At 40.9% G+C, this 24,651-nt stretch overlaps 1 protein-coding gene across 1 annotated transcript in view; it reads left to right on the forward strand.

Moving 5' to 3' along the window:
* The first annotated feature begins 761 nt into the window (after window positions 1–761).
* The window catches only part of LOC122791521 (extracellular calcium-sensing receptor-like), a 186,653-nt gene continuing 162,763 nt past the window's right edge, over window positions 762–24,651 (forward strand). The window contains exon 1 of the mRNA XM_044059262.1: window positions 762–1,061. Within this exon, the coding sequence (XP_043915197.1) occupies window positions 762–1,061 (300 nt within the window). The remainder of the gene's footprint in view (window positions 1,062–24,651) is intronic.

Here is a 24,651-nt window from a genome sequence, read left to right on the forward strand (position 1 = left end):
GGCATTTATTTTGCAAACATCCAAGCTAATGTCCCAGAAGTGTAGTTGGCCAACTGTGTTAATAATTACAAGCTGGGCACTGTTACCCACTCATCCACTGTGCTGTTGGTTTTGAGACTCATAATTTGTTTACACTGAAGTGTTTTTTGTTTGTTTGTCTGTTTGCAAGAAAACAGACCATTGTGAAAGCTATTAGTTGCTTGTAAAGAATGCCAGAGACTTTAAATATCATTTTGCTTACTTTGGAAGGAAGTAATTCAGTCCTGCTTTATATCTTGGTGACTTCTGTAATTATTAAAATATTACTTTGCTTAAAAAGCCAGCACTTCTTTCCCTCATCTGTTCTTGTATATAATATGTATTGTAGTTTACATTATTATAATTAGTGTTAAGAGATACCTGCACAATTACAGCTATGTCACTATAATGCAATACATTTCCTTTTCCTAAAAATGAATTGTTCTTGGAGGTCATTAATGTAAGGCATAAATGTGTCCTACCCGAAGGTATGGTGGGCATGTACTGTAAAAGTAATTCTGTGGTTATGTCAGTCTTTTACTTTTGTAGATCATATATACAATCTTCCTTTTCTCAGATATCTTAAATTCATACTTACAGAGCCTTGCCATTCATTCAGTAAACAGTTTTGAGTTAAATAGTAGGTTCACAAGTATTATTAATTGTTGAAAGAAATAGCGATACAAAAGAACTATTTAAAACAAAATGTTTGCAGTACTGACATTAATTTAAAGAATGATTACATGCGCAGGTTTCGTGTCAGAGCTTACCGTTTTGTGCGAGTTATTATTTTTGCCCTGGAAGAGATTAACAAGAATTTCAAACAGTTTCATAATGCCACACTGGGATTCAGGATTTATGATAGTTGTTTTTCAACATGGAGGGCGATGGGAAGTACGATGCAGTTGTTGTCGGGAAATAAGCAACCGTTCCCTAATTACAAGTGTCAGTCACGTTTTGCTTTACCAGCTCTTATTGGAGATGAAGCAACTGTGTCTGTTGAACCCATGGCAATGCTACTAGGAATCTACAAGTTTCCTCAGGTAAAACATCTGCAAAGTTTACAACAGAATTTATTTACCATCTTCAGGATCGTTTAATAGCTGCATAAAGTTTTTAATGATGGAAAACAGCAAAAGCACATAGTTTACAGGATGTTGTACCAAGTTATTGTTATTTTGTTAATAGAAATATTTAGATTTTTATTAAATATATTACACAACAATTAATGAAACAGTAAAAAATATATCAGGAACTTGTTAAACAGAAACAATATTACTAAGTCTATAGAAAACAATAAGAGTTGCTAAACATGCAGCAGGCTGTGGCAGTCATGCTACTTCTAACAAAAGAATAAGCACTCTAAAAGCATGCGTATAGGTGTGGGTGAGTGTATGTGCTTGTGTGTAAGCGTGAATGTTTATGTATGTATACATATATACATACACACACAGATATAAATTTATTTTATTTAACATTTGTTGACTGAGTGAATCCCACTGGGATAGAAGCCTCTTTTTAAGGGAGATGTTTTTTATGGGGCCACAGTTTAACATTTCACCTGAAAGTCACACATATTTGTATATACATAGTCATTCACTGCAATTAATTAACTGGTCAACAGAGGGAATACTTTTGGCTAATTGTTTCATTCCTCAAAATATTAACAGTTTATATTAATTGAGTATTTGCAAATTGGATATGCGTGAGTTTGGGATAATAATGAAAAACTCTTGATATTCTGAAAGTCCAGGCATTAGGCAGTAACAGTGTATGTGCAAGTGCTGCAGGGTTAAGGTAGGGTTAAGTGAGGACATAGTTTTAGTATAGTGTGTGTGGTTGTGTGTATTTGCAGGCGTGTGCATGCATGTGCGTGTGTGCGTGTGTGCGTGTGTGCGTGTGTGCGTGTGTGTGTGTGTGTGTGTGTGTGTGTGTGTGTGTGTGTATGTGTGTGTGTATGTGTGTGTGTGTGTGTGTGTGTGTGTGTGTGTGTGTGTGTGTGTGTGTGTGTGTGTGTGCACACATGTGTGTGTCCAAGCTGTCTAGATTATATTCAGTCTGTTATGGTTATGGTTAGCAGGTACTAGTAAAGTGGAACAAGGGGGTCCCTAACCCTAATCCTAAGCCTAATTCTAACCCTAATGACTTTGCCTATCTTGGGGAAAACACTGTCAAAATAGCAACAATTAGAATATGTAGGAATTACTATGAGCTTAGAAAAAAATGTGCCCTTTCTTCACCATGCTAGGTCCTACAGAGATTGTCAATACTTATTTTACTTTGCTGAAGAACTGAGCCAAAGATATGAGACAGAATAGTTTCTGGTATAACAAATTTTCATACTAGGGAAACCATATCAAAAGACACAAGTTTAGCCTTATCAAAAGCTGTGGATGTTTACAGAGAATTAACTGAGGAAGTAGAACAGTACTTGATTATATGTAAGGTAAACAAAATGAAAATAGAAACAGAGTGAGAATACATTGTAATAATAAAGGTGTTAAGAAAGGGAGCCAAGAGGTGCACAGAAAGAATGGTGCAGCTGAAATTCAAGCCTCATGTACTAGGTGTGATTATAAGAATGAGAAAAGATATGTCTTGCTTTAATCAGTTTTTTTTAAGCTGTAGCAGTAAAGATCCTTTTTCAAACATATGTGAAATGAAAGACAAATTTGATCAAAAGAATATGTATATTATTGAACAGAAACCTGGAAGTGATTTGTACTAACAAAAACACTTGACAGGCTGTATTAAAGAGAAACACTTAATACAGTGATATCAATGTTACATTAGAAACAAAGAGCCATAAATATTAGGTGATTGGCAATAAATGTTTAGACAATGAGCCTGCACCAGTGGTGTAGAGGGTTAAAGTGCTGACTACAGCTCATGAGACCCTAACTTGACTAGTATCTAAGGTGATTGATGGTGCAGGTAGGGAGGAGGGGCATGCCCATCTCTGGAGTGGAGTTGATCTCACCTGACTTGTGCCATGGCTTTAATAAAGGGGCCCATTGCAGAGCAGCAACTTGTCATGCATTAGGTGAATGGTTTGAGATGTAGTGTATGTGGGCCTTCAAGTCAATGATGCATTCCTTGTCAGCGCATTTATAGGAGTATGCATGCATGCATGCATACATGATCGGAGGGAAACGTAGGTGGCTCTCATGGTGATATGAGTGTTCACATCACGACTGGGAGGGTTGAATAAAATTACTAGTTGAAAAGAAACACTCATTGCTAAGGTGTTGGCAAGAGGACAAAGCAGCCTCATGGCTCCCTGAATGGCAGCCACGTAGAGATTTATGGCTGTCAGGCAAATGGATAAAAGTGCCCGCTCTCCAAAAATTCCTCTTTAAAATGGATAAATTCAATGTTAAAATTATATGTAAGTCCAGACACAAAAAGGTGAGCATGCACATTGTTACAATTCTCAGGACAATACGCAAGGTTAGGCCATTGGGTCAAAAAAACTCACACAAATAAAAAAATAAGAAGTGAAGGTGCAGAAGTTGAAGATGATTTTTTTTTACGAAAAGCTAAGCAAATTTCCATTGTGATCTTATACATATTCAGGAATTTCACAGGTTTACACAGACATCTCAAATATTTTATGCAACCATAGTAACACTATCCTTAACAATATGCTGATTTACTAACAAGAGAATGTTTGACAACTGAATATTGTAAGGAAACAAGCTTTGATGCTATACCAGTAGTTCTCCATAGTACATATGCACAAACTGAAGCAAATGTGAATTATGGATACCTTTAAGAAGCAACCATAGCCAAAAGAGTAAGTGAAAAGTATGGTTACATTTATAAAACAAGATAAGACTTGCATTTGATTTGATCCACAAGACTTGCATAAAGCGAGTAAAAAGAAATCCACTCATTGTATACAGTTGAATAAGCACACAAACCTAATTAATAATCACTAACTTGAAGAGTAACTTATTGAGACATCATGAACCTGAGGTTGGAGTTCTCTGTAATGCACTTTTTCAACATTTTAGTGAGTTTTTCCTCTCAAGACCAAATCCAACTGACACCATGCTTCATAACCTTTCTAAGCAGTGTGGTAATAATTGGCAGGTTACGAATGCATTTTAAAATGCATTTTACCATTCCTAGCAACTGTATGAGAGCATACTGGTGTCAAGGTTTTGCATAGTGACTAAAACATTAGTTTTCTTTTAGAAATGAGGATATGGCTCATGTATTGGAGATAAAATACACAGACCAGGCATTTTGTTAAGGTTCAACATTTTCTGACTGATCTGTTTCATATTGTTCTTTTGCTTAGTAGAATCTCATCCAAGCAAATCATCTGTGATGCTAACGGCACCATCTAGATCTTCAAGCACTTCAACTACAGCTATATGAAATATCAGTGATGCCGAGTATATAACAAAAGGTAGCCTCAGTAATTTGCATCTACTCGCAAGGGTGTTAAAATCACAGTCTCAAGCTAGCTTCCTCAGTTTTAATTTGCTAAATTTTATTACTGCTGAATACCTGAGTTGTTTGGCTTCTGTTACATACCTAAAATCAACTGCATTACTAGCTGAGTTAAGTACAAACTTGCAGTGTTAAAGATTGTACTGCATCTCATTTTTCTGTCTATTTAAATGTTTCATTGAATATTGCGTTTGTGTCTCTCTGTAGTTATTTATTTTTCTATTTAATTGTTTCATAGAATACTGTGGTCTCTCTCTGTCTCTGCAATTAGTTTCCTGCCTGGCCTCCCTGTTCTTGTTTTGGTATTAATCTTGGTGGCTTTTGAACTGCCCGCCCCTCCTGTAAATTTGTGTTTGAACACTCCTCCTGGGTCTATCTCATTTGCTCACTCAACCGAGTACAGTGAGATCATATTTTGACTTCAGACACTCCTACCAGTCCCATCTGTTCAGCTCTTTCCCAGCTCTATTCCAGTCTAGTGTCACTAGCTCATTCTACCTAATACAGAGAGAACATTTGTGAAGGGCAAGCCACTTAGGTCCTTCATTTTGAATTATCTTCTGTTTCTCCTTTCTACCTTTCCACTTTCCAAAAAAAATAAATTTCTAAGCTTGTTTCCTGCCTTTCCTATAACTAGTCTAGTCCAGATACAGATTTGCTGTAACCAGGACTGTTTGTAAGCTTCTGAGCCCCCAAAGACTTCCTGTGTTGGAGGGAAGCCTTCTAGCTTATCAGTGGGAGTGGTAAGCACTAGGTAGTCTATCTATCACAAGAGTGGTTTCTGGCCCAGAAATTGTAGTTTATTGACCATTTGGCAGGTTTTCCATCTCTTTCAACTTACTGGTTTTAAAAGCCCATGTTTGCACTTGTTTCCCATCTTTCCTGTAACTAGTCTAGTCCAGATATAGTTTTGCTATATCCAGGACTGTTTGTAAGCTTCTGAGCCCCCCAAGCCTTTCTGTGTTGGAGGGAAGCCTTCTAGCTTATCAATGGGAGTGGTAAGCACTAGGTAGCCCATCTACCACAAGAGTGGTTACTGGCCAAGAAATTGTAGGTTATTGGTCATTTGGCCAGTTTTTCCATCTCTTTCAATATTCTGGTTTAAAGGCCCACATTTGCACTTCTTTCCCACCTTTCCTGTAACTAGTCTAGTCCATATACAGATGTGCTGTATCCAGGACTGCTTGTAAGCTTCTGAGCCCCCCAAGCCTTTCTGTGTTGGAGGGAGGCATTCTAGCTTATCAGTGTGAGTGATAAGCACTAGGTAGCCTATCTACCATAAGATCCTGGTACAGATTCTTAGTTTTAGCACTTGAATTTGCTTATTTGTGGTCAGCACTTGTTCAGAACTTGTTAGCACTAAATAAGCTACAAGTTACTACAGCAATCAACCTTCCTCTTTACCTAGAGGAAAACAGTTTTTGTACTTACTTTCCTCACTTGCTTAGGGAAATACAGCTCTTATACTCACTTTCCTCACTTGTCTAGAGGAAAGTAGTTTTTTATTCAGGCATGTCCAAGGGTCAGCTCCAAGTGTTCTCTCCTGTCTATCTGATGAATCTGTGGATCTTGGCACAATGTAAAAATCGCCTCATGTACACAGACAACCCTCTCCTCCTACCACCCAGCACCACAGCCAGTGAGAGATGCACTTATCTAGCCAAACTGGAGGTAAAGCTCTCTCCAACTGAACTTGACAGTCAAGAGGAGAAGGTAAACACTTGCACCACACCACACTCATCACATAGTCCCACTAAACCTACACCACAAACATCCACACATAGAAACACAAAAACATTCACGGAGGCTCTCAATAATAATCTGCTCAAGCAACAGAGACCTCCAAAACAGAAACACAAGCAACCTCCACCCCCCAACACAACCCAAATGACAAATAGCCCACAGACTCAGTGTGCCACTCAACCACAGCCCATAAGGCAAAACAATGTACCCAACACACTAGTCATAGGTGACTCTATAGTCAGACACACTGATGTCCCACTCACCAGGCTAAACAAGGAGAAGGTTACTGTCAGCTGCCAGTCGGGTGCCAGGATCTGCCACATAACCCACACACTCAGGTCACTCTACAACAAGTACAGATATGGCTCTGTCATTGTCCATGTTGGTGGGAATGGCCTGAGACATACCTCCCTGGACTGCATGAAAAGAGACATGGAAGCGCTCTCTGATCTTGTAGCCCAGGTAGGTATGACCCTAGCCCTGAGTAGCATCCTGCCATCACCCAGAATGATACCACAGTACAAGGGCAAAATGATTGACTTCAACAATTGGCTAAGCTTCTGGTGTCATTCTAAGGTGATCCAGTATCTGTCTGCCTGGGATGACATGGTCCACAGACCACAATGCCAGAGATGGCCTGCACCTGTCACCCCTGGGATTCTGGATACTGGCTAAGGCTCTTGCTGCCCCTATAGTGCCTTTTCTAGGCAAGGTTCAAATGACAAATTCACAACCGTAACAGGAACAGGCAAACAAAAACTGAGGGTAATGCTAATCAATACTAGAAGTCTAAACCTCAAAATGCACTCCCTGGAGGCACTCCTTAAAATGGAGAACATCAGTATCTGTGCAGTGAATGAGACATGGTTCAAGGCTCCAGAGAACACCCCTGCATTACCAGGCTATAACTCATACCACACTTTTCGGCCACCTAACCTGGACCGGAACACCAAAGGTGGAGGTGTGTCCATATTCATTAAGGATATCCACATCTCCAGGCTAGTTGCTCATTATAATGCATCCAAGGTTATCCAAGTGCAAATAACTCTGGGCAAATCTGCAATCCAAATTGTAGCTTGCTACAGATCCCCCAACATGCCCCAGGATTCCCACTCCTCTTTTCTTGATATACTGGAAAATATTAGGGGTCAACCAAACACCCTAATAACATAGGTGCCAGAAACATAAAGAGAGGGGGATGGAGCACCCCCCACTTTTACAGCTGTAAGACCTATAGGACCCATGCATGCATTGCATACTAACGTAAATTCAAACACAAAAGTGCACGGAAGCTGCCAAAGTCACAGTGCTCCATTTATGCACTGCAGTTTTTGTTTATATGCAGGCTGAGGTAAGGATTTTTCTGCCAGAGTCACAGTAAGAAGTGCTCCATTTTGTTTGTATACAGGCAGGATTAATCTCTATGCAGGCAGAGGTCAGTTTCTATCTATGCAGACTGCTGGGTTGGTTTATGCACTGCCGTTTTTGTTTATATGCAGGCTGAGGTAAGGATTTTTCTGCAAGAGTCACAGTAAGGAATGCTCCATTTTGTTTATATGCAGGCAGGATTAATCTCTATGCAGGCTGTGGTCCATTTCTATCTATGCTGGGTTGGTTTATGCACTGCCGTTTTTGGCCACATAACCCACACACTCAGGTCACTCTACAACAAGTACAGATATGGCTCTGTCATTGTCCATGTTGGTGTGAATGACCTGAGACATACCTCCCTGGACTACATGAAAAGAGACATGGAAGCGCTGAGGTAAGGATTTTTCTGCAGAGGTAAGAATTATTTTGCAAGAAGCACAGTAAGGAGTGCTCTGTTTTGTTTATATGCAGGCAGGAGTAATCCCTGTGGAGGCTGAGGTCCGTTTCTCTCCATGCAGGATTGGTTTATGCACTGTGTGTGTGTGTGTGTGTGTGTGTGTGTGTGTGTGTGTGTGTGTGTGTGTGTGTGTGTGTGTGTGTGTGTTTTTGTTTATATTCAGGCAGCATTAATCTCTATGCAGGCTGATGTCCATTTCTCTCTATGCAGGCTTGGTTTATGCACTGTGTGTGTGTTTTTGTTTATATGCAGGCAGCATTAATCTCTATGCAGGCTGAGGTCAGTTTCTGCCTATGCAGGCTGAGGTCCATTTCTATAAAGCTCTGTGGATTAATCTTGATACAGGCTGAAGTGTGTGTGTGTGTGTGTGTGTGTGTGTGTGTGTGTGTGTGTGTGTGTGTGTGTGTGTGTGTGTGTGTGTGTGTACTCACAACACCACTTGTGATCCAGGGAGTTTGGTCTGTTCCTCTTAAAATTTGTGGTTTTCAGGCAAATCAGTGAGAATGGAATTCACTAAATAATGATAGCCCTTTAAGTTTCAGTCTTCCCATCTTTTTTGGAAACACATGGTAACACAAAACACTATTTTACCAATGTTCTAAAATTATACAAGCAATATTTAAAATGTATCCCTGGTCTTTGCCCCTCCCCCAATACATTTTGGCTTTTTCCAGATTTCTTCTACTGTGAAATTGAGAGATTTTGTTTTGCCAAGTGGATGGTGTTGTGGTAGTGCTGTCAACTCCCAACAAGAGGTTTTTGGTTTGATTCCTGGCTGGGGTGCCTTCTGTGTGGAGTCTGTATGGCCTCCCTGTGTTTGTGTGGGTTTCCTATGGGTGCTCTGGTTTACTCCCATGTTACAAAGACGTATATGGAGCATTTCTCCATGGGCCGCTGCTGAAAATTGGCTTTGTTCCAAGTTGGACTTTCCTGGTAAATACTAAATAAATAAAAACAATTTCTGAGAGCTTCAGGGGAAGAGAAGTTTAGTGCTGCTTATTCAGAGCCTGTTTACATTGTTAGTAATACAACAGGTAGTAGCCTTACTTTTTATGCAGGAGGCTGTGGGTTCTACTCCCACAGTATGCAGATGGCTCGCTGATACTGTACTGTGTTGTACTTTAAAGGGAGTGGATGCTGCAGTCCTGTGAATGTCCTCTTTTTGAGGAATTATGAACCTGTTACCAGTTTGCCATCCATTCCCTATTGAAATATTACTAGCTTAGCATTTTTTAATGTAACAAGGGCAATTTATTCTTCAAGGGCAACAGCCACTTCATTTATAGATGAAACAATGAAATAGAAAGTTGTTTCCTAGCAGCAATCTCTTCATTAGTCGGAGATCCCTTTAATGTAGAATTATTTAGATGACTTACTTCTGCAGATATTTTGCATATTTACTGATTTTGATGGATTGTAATGACTGAAGTTTGAGTGGCCTTTTATAGTTGAAATTTTCTGAAATGGGTAGTTTTGTCATTGGTTCATACATTTTGTTTCATTACTAGAAGACTATTCAAAACTACAAATTTAAAATGCAATCTAACAACTGGTGCTGTATTATACAAGGAATATAATTTAATACAATCAGGAAGGTGAATCAAAGAATGCATACATGTATGCATGACCCTAAAAATGTGTTTGAAAACAGCCCAGAGGAAAGTGTGAAGGGCTCAAAGTCATAGGCAAATATTAAGCTTTACTCCTGTTACCAAACCAATGGATGAAGGTAAAACAGTTCACATCACGTTACCTTGATCTGGCCAAGTCTTTTGACACAAGCCCCTACTGAGGTATAGTACAAAAGATGAATAATGTAGGAGGAGCAAAAGCTTCACTTGCTGGATTACCAACTTGCTCACAGGATGCAGGAGATCAAAGTAGGGTAAGAGACCAGTCACCAATGGAATCCCCCAGGGTTCGGTGCTGAGACTTTTTCTGTTTGGCATATACATCTCAAAAGTAAAAGGAAATACCAAAGGGCTCTGGCCGACTAAGTCTGAGATGACTGCAAGCTAGGAGCAGTTATTGAATTCCCAAATGACTTAACTATCATACCTGAAGATTTGTCCCAAACAGTAACTGGTGTCAAAATCATGACAATGCCCTCTGAGAACTGACCCAATTGTTTGGCATTTGGGAACTTGTGTGACCTAACTTTTGATTAACATGTACCCAGAGTCATAAGAAAGCCTTGCTATGTTGCACAGCTTATAAACAAATTGATTGTGACTAGATCTAGAGATGTTGTTGTCCCCCTTTACAAAGCTCTCATTAGGTTAATCATTTTGTATAATGCCAACTTAGGCATGTATCTGTCCAGCCCCATGTAACAATTGGAATACCTTCAGAGATACCTTACTTAAAAGGATACAAGTCCTAAACAATAGGTCTTGCATGGAACATAGGTTCATAGGTAGGTACTAGGCTATCGGCCCAAGGGCCTACATAAGCCTAGCCAACAAGTTTTCCTGGATTACACCACCCAAGAAAGATATTTTCCTGTGCCACTGTCGAGCAGAGGCACAGAAGTGATCCCCGGGGTGTATTTCCTATTTCCCATCCACTCATCAAGATTTTTCTTGAAGAGTGCTAATGAAGAACTTTGCTTGACACAGGTGGGTAGCCTGTTCCAGAGTATGGGAAGTCTCTGGGGCAGGAATCTATCCCTCCAGCATGTCCTGTTTATTGTGGTGACAAGGTTTAGGTCCCTAGAGCGTGTAGCTCGGAAGGATTGGGATTTCTTTAGGTGTAGCATGTCCAACAGCTCTGGGTTTGACATAGCTTTATATGCTAGGCAGAGATCACCTTGGAGTAGGTGATATGCTACGGAGTAAAGCTGCAGTTTTTTGACCACCTCAAAGATTTATTACTATACACAGTATCCTACAGAGTGCTTAGAGGTGACATGTCTGGCATACAAGGCATCCTTCAACCTAATATAGATGGACCTACTGAACATCAGCAAGTCAAATGGCATCAGAAATACTCAGTCCAGGTATCTAAACTGAATGTTGTGGAGAGATGGATATATACCGCAGAGGCTACCATGGTTCCAGAACAGACTATCCATAAAAATAAAACAAAGCTCATCCATCCATATTCAAATGCAACTTCGATCTAAGGATGGGTAATAGAAAATATACTCCAGGATTGCCTCTCATGACACTAATGGAAAGAAGCAGCTCCTAAATGCTGCATCCCTTATATGGGTCCCCTCAAATTATCTATGGAATGATCACAGTTATTCTCACTAGGGCTAATATACAACTATTAGCCATGGGATAGGTAAGACCAATCAGAAAATGTTAATTCAAGAATCAGGCATCACAAATGGAATTGGCTAAGCTTAAGAAGTCCTCCAAGTGAAGCTATGTTGTGGTAGTAAATAGTTATAAAAAATTGCCCTTTTTAGATCATGAAGTGCCCCTCTCACCCTCTGCCCCCCCCCAGTCTTCAACAGCTTCTGGTGCCTATGCCTAATAATGGGTGATTTCAACTACCCCACCATTAACTGGAAAAACTACTCATGTACCATCTCCTTTGCTCAACGCTTTGTGGAATTCATAAATTCCAATGCCCTAGATCAACTTATCCATACCCCCACCAGGGGCAACAATATCCTAGACCTAGTCATTACCAACATGAGTGACACACCTGAAGTCAACTCCTCGTTGGTCAGATCTGACCATAAGCTAATCACCCTAGATATCCACATCCTGCCCCCACCCCCCATTAAGGAAATCACAGTAAATTTTTTTTCCAAAGCCAACTTCATGCTTCTTAAGACACAAGTGGCAAACTTCATGACACCCATGTAGATGGACAATACAGTTACGACTGCTAAATCCTATACAGATGCACTCTATAAGCACTTACACAAGTGCATGGATCGTGCTATCCCAAACAGAAACAAGACGCTATCCTCCAAAAAAGGAAGCTAATCTGGTGGTCCCCTGCCATAAACAAACTCTACAACAGAAGGAAGAAACTGTTGCAAAAGAGAGTAAAATCCCATGAGTGGAGGAGTTCCCTGGTCAGCCTCAGTAAGAAGTTGAGATCCCTTATAAGATCCTACAAAGCTAGCTATGAAAATCGCCATTGATTCTAGGGACAACTACAAAGCATTCCGTAGCTATGTCAAGAATCTCAATGGCAACACCCAGATCTGCTCTAAGTTACAGCACAACAACATGAAAATTACAGAACCTACTGATATTGCCAACGTCCTGGCAGATAGGTTCAGTGCTAATTTTACCCCCCTCTCACCCCCTAAAGGGCCCATATCTATACAGGAAGAATGTAGAGTCCATGTAATCACAACTGCACAGGTAAAAGCAGCACTCTCTAAAGCCAAAAACACAGCATCCATGGGACTGGACAACATCCCAGGCTACATTTTACATGAAGTTCAGAATGAACTGGCTCCCCACCTAAGCACCATGTTCAGTCATAGTCTCACATCAAGCTTTGTGCCCACTGAATGGCGCACAGTAACAGTTATCCCACTCCACAAAGGGGGAGCCACAACTGATCCTGGGAACTATCACCCTATTAGCCTGATGAGCCTGGTCTGTAAAGCCATGGAACATATCATCATGGAACTCATAAACAAAGACATTGGTAACCTCCAAACTCTGGACCCCACCCAGTTCGGGTTTGTGAAAGGCAGATCATGCCTCCTGAACCTGATTGACTTTTTTGAGGCAGTCACCAAAGCTTTAGATGAGGGTAAGGTGGTTCACACAGCCTATCTTGACCTCGCCAAGGCGTTCAACACCATCCCCCATTCTGGAATTATAGCTAAACTCACTAAACTAGGTATAAATCCCTACGTCACAAGATTGGTTGCCAATTGGCTCGCTGACAGAACCCACACTGTAAAAGTTTCAGACTCCAAATCTGACTTCAAACCAGTGGCAAGTGGAGTACCACAGGGTTCAGTTCTGGGACCTCTCCTGTTTGGTATCTACTTCTCTGAAGTACAGGCTAACATAGAAGGCCTTTGACTAATGAAGTTCACAGATGACTGCAAAATAGGAGCCATAGTTGAGTTCCCAAATGATGTGGACATCCTACAGAAGGGCCTCACTGAGACAGATGCCTGGAGTCAGAGCCATGGCCTCAAGCTCAATGCCAAAAAGTGCATTGTCATTTCCTTTGGTAAAAACTCTGTACCCATGAACTACCACATAGGCGGCAGTCTACTTAACACTGAATGTGTGATAAGAGACCTGGGGACCCAGGTGGACAGTAGTCTCTCCTTTGATAATCACATCTCCACAGTAGTCAGGAAATCCTTCTACATGGCACATCTCATCACAAAAGGGTTCTCATCTAGGAAAAAAGAGGTCATTGTTCCCCTCTACTCGACACTCATTAGACCCATTATAGAGTACAATGTCCCTATTGGAATGTACCTCACAAGACATCTGCAGCAGCTGGAAAGGCCACAGAAGTACCTCACAAAAAGGATTACTGGCCTCAAACAGATGCCCTACACTGACCATCTCAAAAACCTCCAACTTTACTCCATAGCATATCGCCTACTCCGAGGTGATCTCTGCCTAACATATAAAGCTATGTCAAACCCAGAGCTGTTGGACATGCTACACCTAAAGAAATCCCAATCCCTCCGAGCTACATGCTCTAGGGACCTAAACCTTGCCACCACAATAAACAGGACATGCTGGAGGGATAGATTCCTGTCCCAGAGACTTCCCATACTCTTGAACAAGCTACACATCTATATCAAGCAAAGTTCCTCATTAACACTCTTCAAGAAAAATCTTGATAAGTGGATGGGAAATAGTAAATACACCCCAGGGAATCACTTTGGTGGCTCTGCTTGACAGAGGCACAGGAAAATAACTTTCTTGGGTGGCATAAGCCAGGGAACCTTGTTGGCTAGGCTTACTTAGGCCCTTGGGCTGATAGCCTAGTACCTACCTATGAACCTGTGAACCTATGAACCTATGAACCTAAAACCTTTGATTTTTATCCAGACTTGAAACGCATTTGATGTTAAGCATACATGAAGCCATGTATGCATCTGTGAGCAGTGATTAGTGTTTCCTTGCAATTCATAGGTTCATAGGTATCTACCTGGCTTGTTGACCATATCGGCCATTTTAAGCCTAGCCAATGTCCCTCAAGGGTGAGAATCAGACCCTATGTCTTGTGTCTGTGATGTAAACACCTTAAAGGTTATGCTAAGCCTCAATCCCAGTCAATAATCAGAGGACTGAATCCTACCCTGTATGTATGAGGTAAAGACCTTCGCTATTATGCCAGCCACTCCCCCACTCTTTAAGTTTTACAGATTGATATGTATCATAATTTTCTCTTGCTTCACTACAGCTGCATTACTGTTTATTCCTTCTGTGGGTTCAACTTGCTTTAATTATTACAAAAACACACTATTCTTTTTAGGTCTTCTTCAGTCTTTTCTATAGGCAGAAACTGTACTCTCCTAAATGTATGCATCACAGTTATCATTTACGGAGAAACCTTCATATGATATTCCCTTGGTGACTTTCTTGGTGAATCAAACAAGCATAATTATGAAACAAAATTATCTAAGATTATCTCAGACATATCCAAATGCATTACTTTTGTTTACCTTAAGCCTGCTTAATTCTCAGTGATGTACACATAATAGGTTCATAGGTTCATAGGTTCGTACTAGGCTATCTGCCCTAGGGCATTTATAAGCCTAGCCAGAGTGTGTGTGGCTTTCACCACCCCTTAGGATGAGAATACTATGCCCTTTTAGGGTTTAGTTTACTGTGCCTTTGTCTAGTAGTGACACAGAGATGACCCCCGGGGTAAACCTACGATCTCCCATCCACTCGTCGAGATTTCTCTTGAATAGAGTCAGTGAGGGGATCTGCCTAACATGGACTGGGATTCTGTTCCAGAGTGTAGGGAGCCTCTGGGTTATGAATCTGTCCCTCCAGCACGTCCTATTTATTTCTGTGTTGAGGTTTAAGTCTCTTGTTCTCGTGGCTCTGATGGATTTGGATTTTCTGAGGTGGAGCATGTCCATTAATTCCGGATTGGACATGGCCTTGTACATCAGGCACAGATCACCTCTGAGTAGGCGGTATGCGACTGAATAGAGCTGGAGTTTTTTCAGTCGGGCAGCATATGACATATGTTTAAGACCCTTTATCCTCTTGGTGAGGAACTTTTGGGGTCTTTCCAACTGCTGCAGGTGTTGGGTGAGATACATCCCAAATGGGGCATTGTACTCAATCATTGGCCTGATAAGAGAAGAGTACAGGGGCACAATGACCTCTCTTGATCTAGATGTCAAGCCCTTCATGATAAGGTGGGCAATATAGAAGGTCTTCCTAACCACTTTGGCAATGTGAGTGTCAAATGAGAGGTTACTGTCAACCTGGGTCCCTAGGTCCCTGATTACCTCTTCAATGGATTACCACCTATGTGGTAATTTGTTGGTACCTTGTTTTTCCCAAAGGGTATGACTATACATTTTTTGGTGTTCAGCTTAAGGCCATGGCTCTGGCACCAATTATCCATTTCTATGAGGCCTCTCTGAAGGATGTTTGTGTCCGCTGGAGTATCAATTATGGAGTTTGCAGTCATCTGCAAACTTTGTCAGCCACAATCCTCCTATGTTTGCCTGTACTGAAAAATAAATGCCGAACAAGAGGGGTCCCAGGACTGAACTGGCTTAGAGTCTGACATAGCTCCAGCAACTCTGACCCTGTGGGTTTTGTCCTTGAGCCAGTTTGCAACCCATCTTGTGACATATGGGTTTACATTTAAGCTGGTGAGTTTGTCTATGATGCCCGAGTGGGGTATTGTGTCAAAGGCTTTTGCAAGGTCAAGGTAGGCTGTGTGAACTGCCTTACCCTCATCAATGGCCTTAGTGACTGTTTCAAAAGTCGACCAAGTTCAAAAGGCAGGATCTGCCCTTGACAAAGCCAAATTGGGTCGGATCCAATGTCTGTAGGTCCCCAATGTCTTTGTTTATGAGTTCCATAATGATCCTCTCCATAGCTTTGCAGACCAGGCTTGTCAAGCTTATGGGGTGGTAATTTCCAGGGTCCGTAGAAGCACCGCCTTTGTGAAGTGGGACCACTGTTGCCGTGCACCACTCTTTGATCCTGTAGTAAGGCTAAGATTAAACAGCAGCCTTATGTGTGGGTTTAGTTCCTCTTGGAGTTCATGTAGCACACAGCCAGGGACACCATCCGGTCCCATTGATGCTGTGTTTTTAGCTTTAGAGAGGGCGGCTCTCACCTGGGCATCTGAGATGTTAGGGAGGCTACACTCTGCTGGGATAGTTATTTCTCCTTTGGGGGAGGAGAAATTTGCACTGAACCTGTCTGCCAGAATGTTGGCAATGTCAGTGGGTTCAGTGTATTTTGTGTCATTTTGGACTAACTCTGAGCATATCTGGGAGTTTCCACCCAGGTTTCTAACATAGCTAAAGAAGGCCTTGTGATTGTCTTTTGTGTCTTTTGCAATTTTTCTCTCAAAGTTGGCCTTGGATGATTTTATGAGTGATTGTAGTTTTTGCTAGTACTGATCAGAGATGCCTTCCCTTTTAGGGATTTTGCTCTGTCATGTAGTAGCTTCCTCCTCCTGTTGTAAAGTTTGTTTATGGCTGGGGTCCACCAGACCGGCCTGCCTTTGGGGGAATGGGTCTTGGTTTTCTTTGGGATTGCATGATCCATGCATTCTTGAAGGTGCCCATAGAAGGCATTTGCAAAGGATTCAGCAGTGTGGGTTGTGGTTTCCACTGGCCCAGGGGCCTTGAAGGATACCACTTCAGTCTTAAGAAGTGTGAAGTTTGCTTTTGAGAAGTTCTTCACTGTGGTCTTTTGTGCAGGGGTGGGGATGTGGATTTCCAATGAGATTAATTTATGGTCTGATCTTACCAAAGAGGGATATACTTCCAGTGTGGAGCATTTTGTCCCCATGTTTGTGATGATCAGGTCTAGTATATTGTCTCCTCTTGTGGGAATGGTGACTAGTTGTTCCATTGCATTTGAGTTTATGAATTCTAGGAACCTTTGGGCTAGGGTGTTGGGGCTTGAGTAATGTTCCCAGTCAATGTTTGGGTAGTTGAAGTCTCCCAAAATGATGGTATTTGGAGAGACATTCATACTCTCCAGTGTCTTCAGGAAGGCTGTGTGGGGTTCCTGAGTTTGAGAGGGTGGTCTGTAGCATGTTACAAACTGTAAGGCAGTTTTGCCTATGGTTAGTTGCACCTGGATAGTCTCCGATGCTTCGTGCATTGCCACTAACCTGGAGGTGTGGGTATCTTTGATGAAAATGGATACTCCCCCGCCTTTTGTGGTTCGGTCCAAGTTTTGGGGCCGGAAAGCATGATATGAGGTAAAACCTGATAGTGCTGGGGTGCTCTCAGGAGCCTTGAACCAGGTTTCAGTCACTGCACAGACATCGATGTTCTCCATACTGAGGAGGGCTTCGAGGGCATGCATCTTGAGGTTTAGACTTCTGGCATTGAGCAGCATTACCCTTAGTTTTTTCCACTTGTGTTTTCTAGGGAGGTAGGTTTGTCATTTGAGCCTTGCCTAAAAAGGCACTATGGGGTGGCAAGAGCCTTGGCCAATATCCGGAAGCCCAGGGTGACAGGTGCAAGCCATCCGCAGCGTGGCTTGTCAAGCATGTCATCCCAAGCAGACAGACATTGGATCCCCTTAGAATGACACCAGTAATTAAGCCAATTGTTAAAATGATCATTTTGTCTTTGTACTGTGGCATCATTCTTGGTGAGGGTAAGATGCTGCTCAGGGTCAGGGTCATACCGGCCTGGGCTACATAATCAGAGAGCTCCTCTATGTCTCTTTTCATGTAGTCCAGGGAGGTACGTCTCAGGTCGTTCACACCGGCATGTACAATGACTGAGTCATATTTGTACTTGCTGGGGAGTGACCTGAGTGCTTGTGTTATGTGGTGGATTCTAGCTCCCGACAGGCAGCTTACTGTGACCTTTTCTGTGTTCAGTCTGGTGAGCGGGACGTCAGTGTGTCTGACTATGGAGTCACCTATTACAAGTGTGTCTTGCATGTTGTTTGGCCTTAAGGGCTGTGACTGTTTAGCACACTGACTTTGTGAACTATGTGTTGCATGTGCTATGTCTTGAGGTGGTGGTTGCTTGGGTGTCTGCTTTGGAGGCCTCTGTTGTTTTGGTAGATTTTTAATCAGCAGTATGTTTTTGTGTGTTTATGTGTTTGGTTTGCAGTTGTGATAGTTCTATGTGAGACTGGGTTTGTGGTGTGCGTGATTACCTTCTCCTCCTGACTGGTCTTGCCAGTACTGAATTGAGAGAGCTCAGCCTCCAATTTGGCTATATAGTTGCATCTCTCGCATATATTTGTATTTGTTGGGAGGAGGAGAGGGTTGTCTGTGTACATGAGGCAATTGTAACATTGCCTCAAGATTCCCAGATTCACCAGCTGAACAGGAGAGGACGCCAGCAAATGACCCTTCGACATGCTAGAATTAGTGAAAAAGATTGCTGTGTAACTGAGTCAGAAACGACCTATAGGGAAATGGGTACTCAACAGAATTTAGGTGAATGAAGTACTTTCTTTTGTTTAAGAGTGCTTTACCTGTGTAAAAAATGCTTTAGGAGCAAGTGCTGAGCTTTTCAGATAGAGTATAGGCTGTTTACATTGCAAGTAGAACAGTTCTAAGGGAAAAATTGAAGAGGAGACTTGGCGGAGCCAGAAAAAGTTTAACCTTGTTTAACCAAGTTTAACCTTGTTTAACTGCAAATGCGGATTTTAAGCAGTGACCTACAAAAGAGCTAGGAATGGTCCCAAACAACCAATTACTACAGCTTCTTGTGCTGAGGTCACTTCCCCCAAGGACAGGTAGGCTGCTCAAGGCTCCCCACTCCCACTGGTGAGCAAAGAAACTTCCTTCTATCCAAGTAAAGTAATGGACAACACAGGAACTACACCACAGCCCAGAATACAGCAATGCCTGTATACTGGTCTAAACTAGTCGAGGAAGGCGGGAAAACAAGGATTATTTTTTTTTTTTGTTTTTTTTGTAGAAACACATAGAAAATGCAGAGACAGTGATAAATTAGTTACACAGGCTAGCACACTTTAGTGGGCAGCCTCCACAGTTAAATTAAACAAACAAACAAGCAAACTTTCGATTAAATTCGACTAAATGTAACTTTAAGTGCAGATTTTAAAATAAATGCAGTAATCAGTAAAAAAAGTTCAGGCTAGTTCAAAGTAAGCAACAGAAGCTATTTCCAGTGAAAAAAAAAGCAAAGATACTTAAATCCAGAAGGTAGTCACTTTTTCGAGTTCCTTGCTGCTAGGACCACTCTGTAAACCCACGTGGAGCTTGTCTGAGCAGTATAGCAGGAAAAAAACGCCCAGAGGTGGATTTTAAGCAGTGAACTACAAAAGAGCTAGGAATGGTCCCAAACAACCAATTACTACAGCTTCTTGTGCTGAGGTCACTTCCCCCAAGGACAGGTAGGCTGCTCAAGGCTCCCCACTCCCACTGGTGAGCAAAGAAACTTCCTTCTATCCAAGTAAGGTAATGGACAACACAGGAACTACACCACAGCCCAGAATACAGCAATGCCTGTATACTGGTCTAAACTAGTCGAGGAAGGCGGGAAAACAAGGATTATTTTTTTGTTTTTTGGGGGTTTTTTTGTAGAAACACACAGAAAATGCAGAGACAGTGATAAATTAGTTACACAGGCTAGAACACTTTAGTGGGCAGAATCCACAGTTAAATTAAACAAACAAACAAGCAAACTTTCAATTAAATTCGACTAAATGTAACTTTAAGTGCAGATTTTAAAATAAATGCAGTAATCAGTAAAAAAAACAGTTCAGGCTAGTTCAAAGTAAGCAACAGAAGCTATTTCCAGTGAAAAAAAGCAAAGATACTTAAATCCAGAAGGTAGTCGCTTTTTCGAGTTCCTTGCTGCTAGGACCACTCTGTAAACCCATGAGGAGCTTGTCTGAGCAGTATAGCCAGAAAAAAAACGCCCAGAGGCGGATTTTAAGCAGTGAACTACAAAAGAGCTAGGAATGGTCCCAAACAACCAATTACTACAGCTTCTTGTGCTGAGGTCTCTTCCCTCAAGGACAGGTAGGCTGCTCAAGGCTCCCCACTCCCACTGGTGAGCAAAGAAATGTTCTTCTATCCAAGTAAGGTAATGGACAACACAGGAACTACACCACAGCCCAGAATACAGCAATGCCTGTATACTGGTCTAAACTAGTCGAGGAAGGAAAACAAGGATTATTTTTTTGTTTTTTTGTTTTTTTTGTAGAAACACACAGAAAATGCAGAGACAGTGATAAATTAGTTACACAAGCTAGCACACTTTAGTGGGCAGCCTCTACAGTTAAATTAAACAAACAAACAAGCAAACTTTCGATTAAATTCGACTAAATGTAACTTTAAGTGCAGATTTTAAAATAAATGCAGTAATTAGTAAAAAACAGTTCAGGCTAGTTCAAAGTAAGCAACAGAAGCCATTTCCAGTGAAAAAAAAGCAAAGATACTTAAATCCAGAAGGTAGTTGCTTTTTCGAGTTCCTTGCTGCTAGGACCACTCTGTAAACCCACGTGGAGCTTGTCTGAGCAGTATAGCCAGAAAAAAAATGCCCAGAGGCGGATTTTAAGCAGTGAACTACAAAAGAGCTAGGAATGGTCCCAAACAACCAATTACTACAGCTTCTTGTGCTGAGGTCACTTCCCCCAAGTACAGGTAGGCTGCTCAAGGCTCCCCACTCCCACTGTTGAGCAAAGAAACTTCCTTTTATCCTAGTAAGGTAATGGACAACACAGGAACTACACCACAGCCCAGAATACAGCAATGCCTGTATACTGGTCTAAACTAGTCGAGGAAGACAGGAAAACAAGGATTATTTTTTTGTTTTTTTTGTTTTTTTTGTAGAAACATACACTTTTGAGACTGTCTTGCAAATGTTCAGATTATTTGCACTGACCTTTGTTGAATTGTCTGTTATAGTGGCCTTATCATAGTCATTTATGACAACAGTAGAACTATCCATGCTGCTTGCCTTAGAAACATTCAAAATGTCTTCTATTCTAATCAACAATTTACTTTGTGTTTGGAACACTGTGAGTGCTTTCTGTCATACAAAGCCACTGAAAATCTATAGATCTCAAAATATTTGGTTGATTAACTGTATTTAATGAACCCTATGAAAACTAAACTCATGTTGTTCTCCAACAAACAAAGTGCCATAGATAAACAACTCCTCACAATTGCCATAAAAAACATACTTCACATGCACTGCAAGAGTAAAGATTGTAACCTACCATTACTGACCCTGCTCTGTGCCCCTCCTCTTCTCTGCTCACCAGACTCACCTCCACACATTCTTCCAAGCTTGAGCAATGTTACAAAAGCTGGCCAAATTTGCTGCAAATCAACCATATTGAGCTAGAACAAGGTGGCCAAATTCGCTTCAAATCAACCATATTGAGCTACAACAAGGTGGCCAAAATCGCTGCAAATCAACCATATTGAGCTACAACAAGGTGGCCATATTCACTGAAAATCAACCATATTGAGTTACAAAAAGGTGGCCAAATTCACTGCAAGTCAACCGTATTGAGCTACAACAAGGTGGCCAAATTCACTGCAAATCAACAAGGTGGCCATATTCGCTGAAAATCAGCCATACCGAGTTACAACAAGGTGGCCAAATTCACTGCAAATCAATCATATCGAGCTCACCACTGCATCGCATCTAAAGAATTAAACTGGATAGAACTCCCATATGCCCTCACACACACACTCAACTTAATATCACTTTCATAATCTATTACTCAGAAAAGTGGCCGATTCAATAAAATATCATCCGTTCTTGATAAAGGCACTGGGAACTAATGTCAGACAGCACAATGCCAGGGCACTTCTATGGGCTACATTTTAAAGGTTTCAGGGCCATTAGCATAGTACACACCTATGAACCTATGAACCTATGAACCAACTGTACTCCAACAAACTGAATACTATGGGCTACTGACAAAACTATGTTCACCATAACCAAATCAAGCAATAAAGCTGGAGAGTCCCTTTATTCCAACTGCATCTCCCAAAAAATTGAATAGCATCCCACATCAAAACAAACAAACAAATAACCTAAGTACATTTAAAACAGAACTGAAAACACACCCCTTGAACATGTGGCTCCACGTGTTACACGTGGATAAGCTTACTTTATCATCTGAATAACCAAATGCCATCTCTAACTAGTTTATAATACTCTCCTAAATGGTACTTTATGTTGTAACTTATAATGCACCCCCTATTAATCTATACCTATATTTCTAGTAACGTTCTTCCTATTTACACCCTTCAGCTACTTCTACAGTCCCTCCAAACTATCATATGTCCTATCACTTAGCCATCGCCCTCTATGTCCTTCTTTTCACCCACCCACTACTATCTTCCCCCCCCTTTTTTTCTCCACCAAAAATGCACTACAGAATACAATCTGGATCCTTCATGGCAGAAATCACTTTTGTTTTACTCATATTAATTGTTTTTAATTACCTTGGCACAATCTGCATTGTATTTAGTACTGAAACCAACCATGTACAAATATGAATCCTTTTATAATGTTTTTCTACTTTCAGTCAAAACTATTTTGAACTGACTTTCTGTACATTTGATACCTATGTCTTTATTTAACATAATAACAAAATATGTCTTTTGTAATTTTGTTTGTGGAGATTTTCTCCCTGGATCTCCACTGAAAAGGGGCTGTTTTGTGGTTCTCAGATTTACATTGCTGGTAAACAAATGCAAATAAATAAATAAGTTGGTGCTCTTTGCATTTGTTTTCACAACTAAGCATGTGATGTTTCATTAGTTTCAGCTTAAGGTCTGTATGAGTCAGAAAAGTACAATGCAAAACTGCTCAAAGCAATAGACCAGTTTTGCACTTGAAAATGAGAGTTTTGCAAAACACAATATCAAGTTTTAAGGGAAATATTTTACCTCGAATAGTTAGCTTTTCTGATCAAAATATGTTTTGTTTTGTTTTTTTTTTTTTAGTTTTTCCTTTACTCTGATTATGCATTTGTATTGCATTGGAAAATGTATCAAGTTTTGTTTGCAAATTAAACTCAACAGAATATAAGTCCTGTTAGCTATCGCATCTTAATGGCTGTGTAGTGAGGGACTATTGTTGGATGCACTAAATTAACTCTTTCAAATACTAGATTTATTGGGAGGCACTGTTACATGTACACTTCAGTCACTACGACTGATGTGATATTAACACCACTTGTAGACAGTGAACACAATTCAAAATACAACACTTCATTTCATTAGAAAATACACAAAGTATGTCACAATTCATACCAATATTAGGGGGATAACACATGTTGAATTAACAGATTACTAAACACTGAAGTAATCAATCAGATGTTCCTAAAATGTCCAGTGTCTCAAAACGTACCTGCACAAAGTGTAGTCAGGATGGCCAGTGTTGTTACCACATGTGTATGAATCACTTCATTGAGTATATGCATTTGAAGGTGTATGACTTCCTGTTTTTGCCAGGAGATCACTATTTATGCTATATTTCTTGCAATCTTTCTTCCTTGCAATTGGATGTTAATTATTCTTTATTTTCTCCTGCTCCTGTTCATCACATTCTATACTTTTAATGCCACAAATATAACGCCTCTTATTCTGTGTAGATAGTGCCTCTCGTACCTCAGTGCACACTCATGTGACTACTTCACAGCATTTACTGTTAGATGAAAATGTTATTGTTTAGAAGTGGAAGAGGTTTTCTATCTGTTGCCAACAGGGGAACATTTCTCCATCAGAAATGGAACATTTTACAGTTTTTATCTAAATAGCTCATTTGCTAAGACTGGGTTTTCCTGTTCACCCCCTAGGACTCTTATCTTTGCCTCATCTTTAGTTTGTCTACCCTGTGAGCCTTCTGTAGCAGCACACCTGTTCACATTGAGAGGACCAAGACTTTGATCCTTGGCACACTGGAACTAGAAATGAGATTGTGGGGGAATATGTAGTAAACCCAAGCTTGCAGTATTACAGACTATCCTCTTTGCTCTAAAGGCCCATTTCAAAGTTAATGATTTTAAGTTATAGGGATGTTATGGTTATTGCATTACATATTTGGGGAGTGGGCAAAGCCCCATGCAAAAAAAAAGTTCTATAAAGGTGAAACAGCAAGTTTTGGAATTTGCTAGTTTTTTCCTTGTATTGCTGTTTATTTTCAAAGTGTTGGGACTTCAGCTGGGACTCATGTTACTGATAGGGAGCCCTTTTTATCTTGGTCTATGGTTAAGCTTCTCTGTTATGGTGTCTTGTACATGAGCTTTCTATGATGCTGTTTCGCAGTTTTGAAAAACTAACCTGGGAACTGGTGAAGCTGTCTTGTGTGGGCTGTATGGCTTGAAATAAAAAGACCCTGTTCCCATGCCATGGTATTTTTTGATCAGACACTTGTTAGCCACAATGAGGAAAGAACTCATTATTGACTAATTATCATGTGTTTAAATCGGATTCACTTCAGGAGCTTGAAATACTGAAATCTC

Source organism: Protopterus annectens, chromosome 17.part0 (assembly GCF_019279795.1).
Source record: "Protopterus annectens isolate FY-2018-M chromosome 17.part0, PAN1.0, whole genome shotgun sequence".
Classification (NCBI taxonomy): Eukaryota; Metazoa; Chordata; order Ceratodontiformes; family Protopteridae; genus Protopterus; species Protopterus annectens.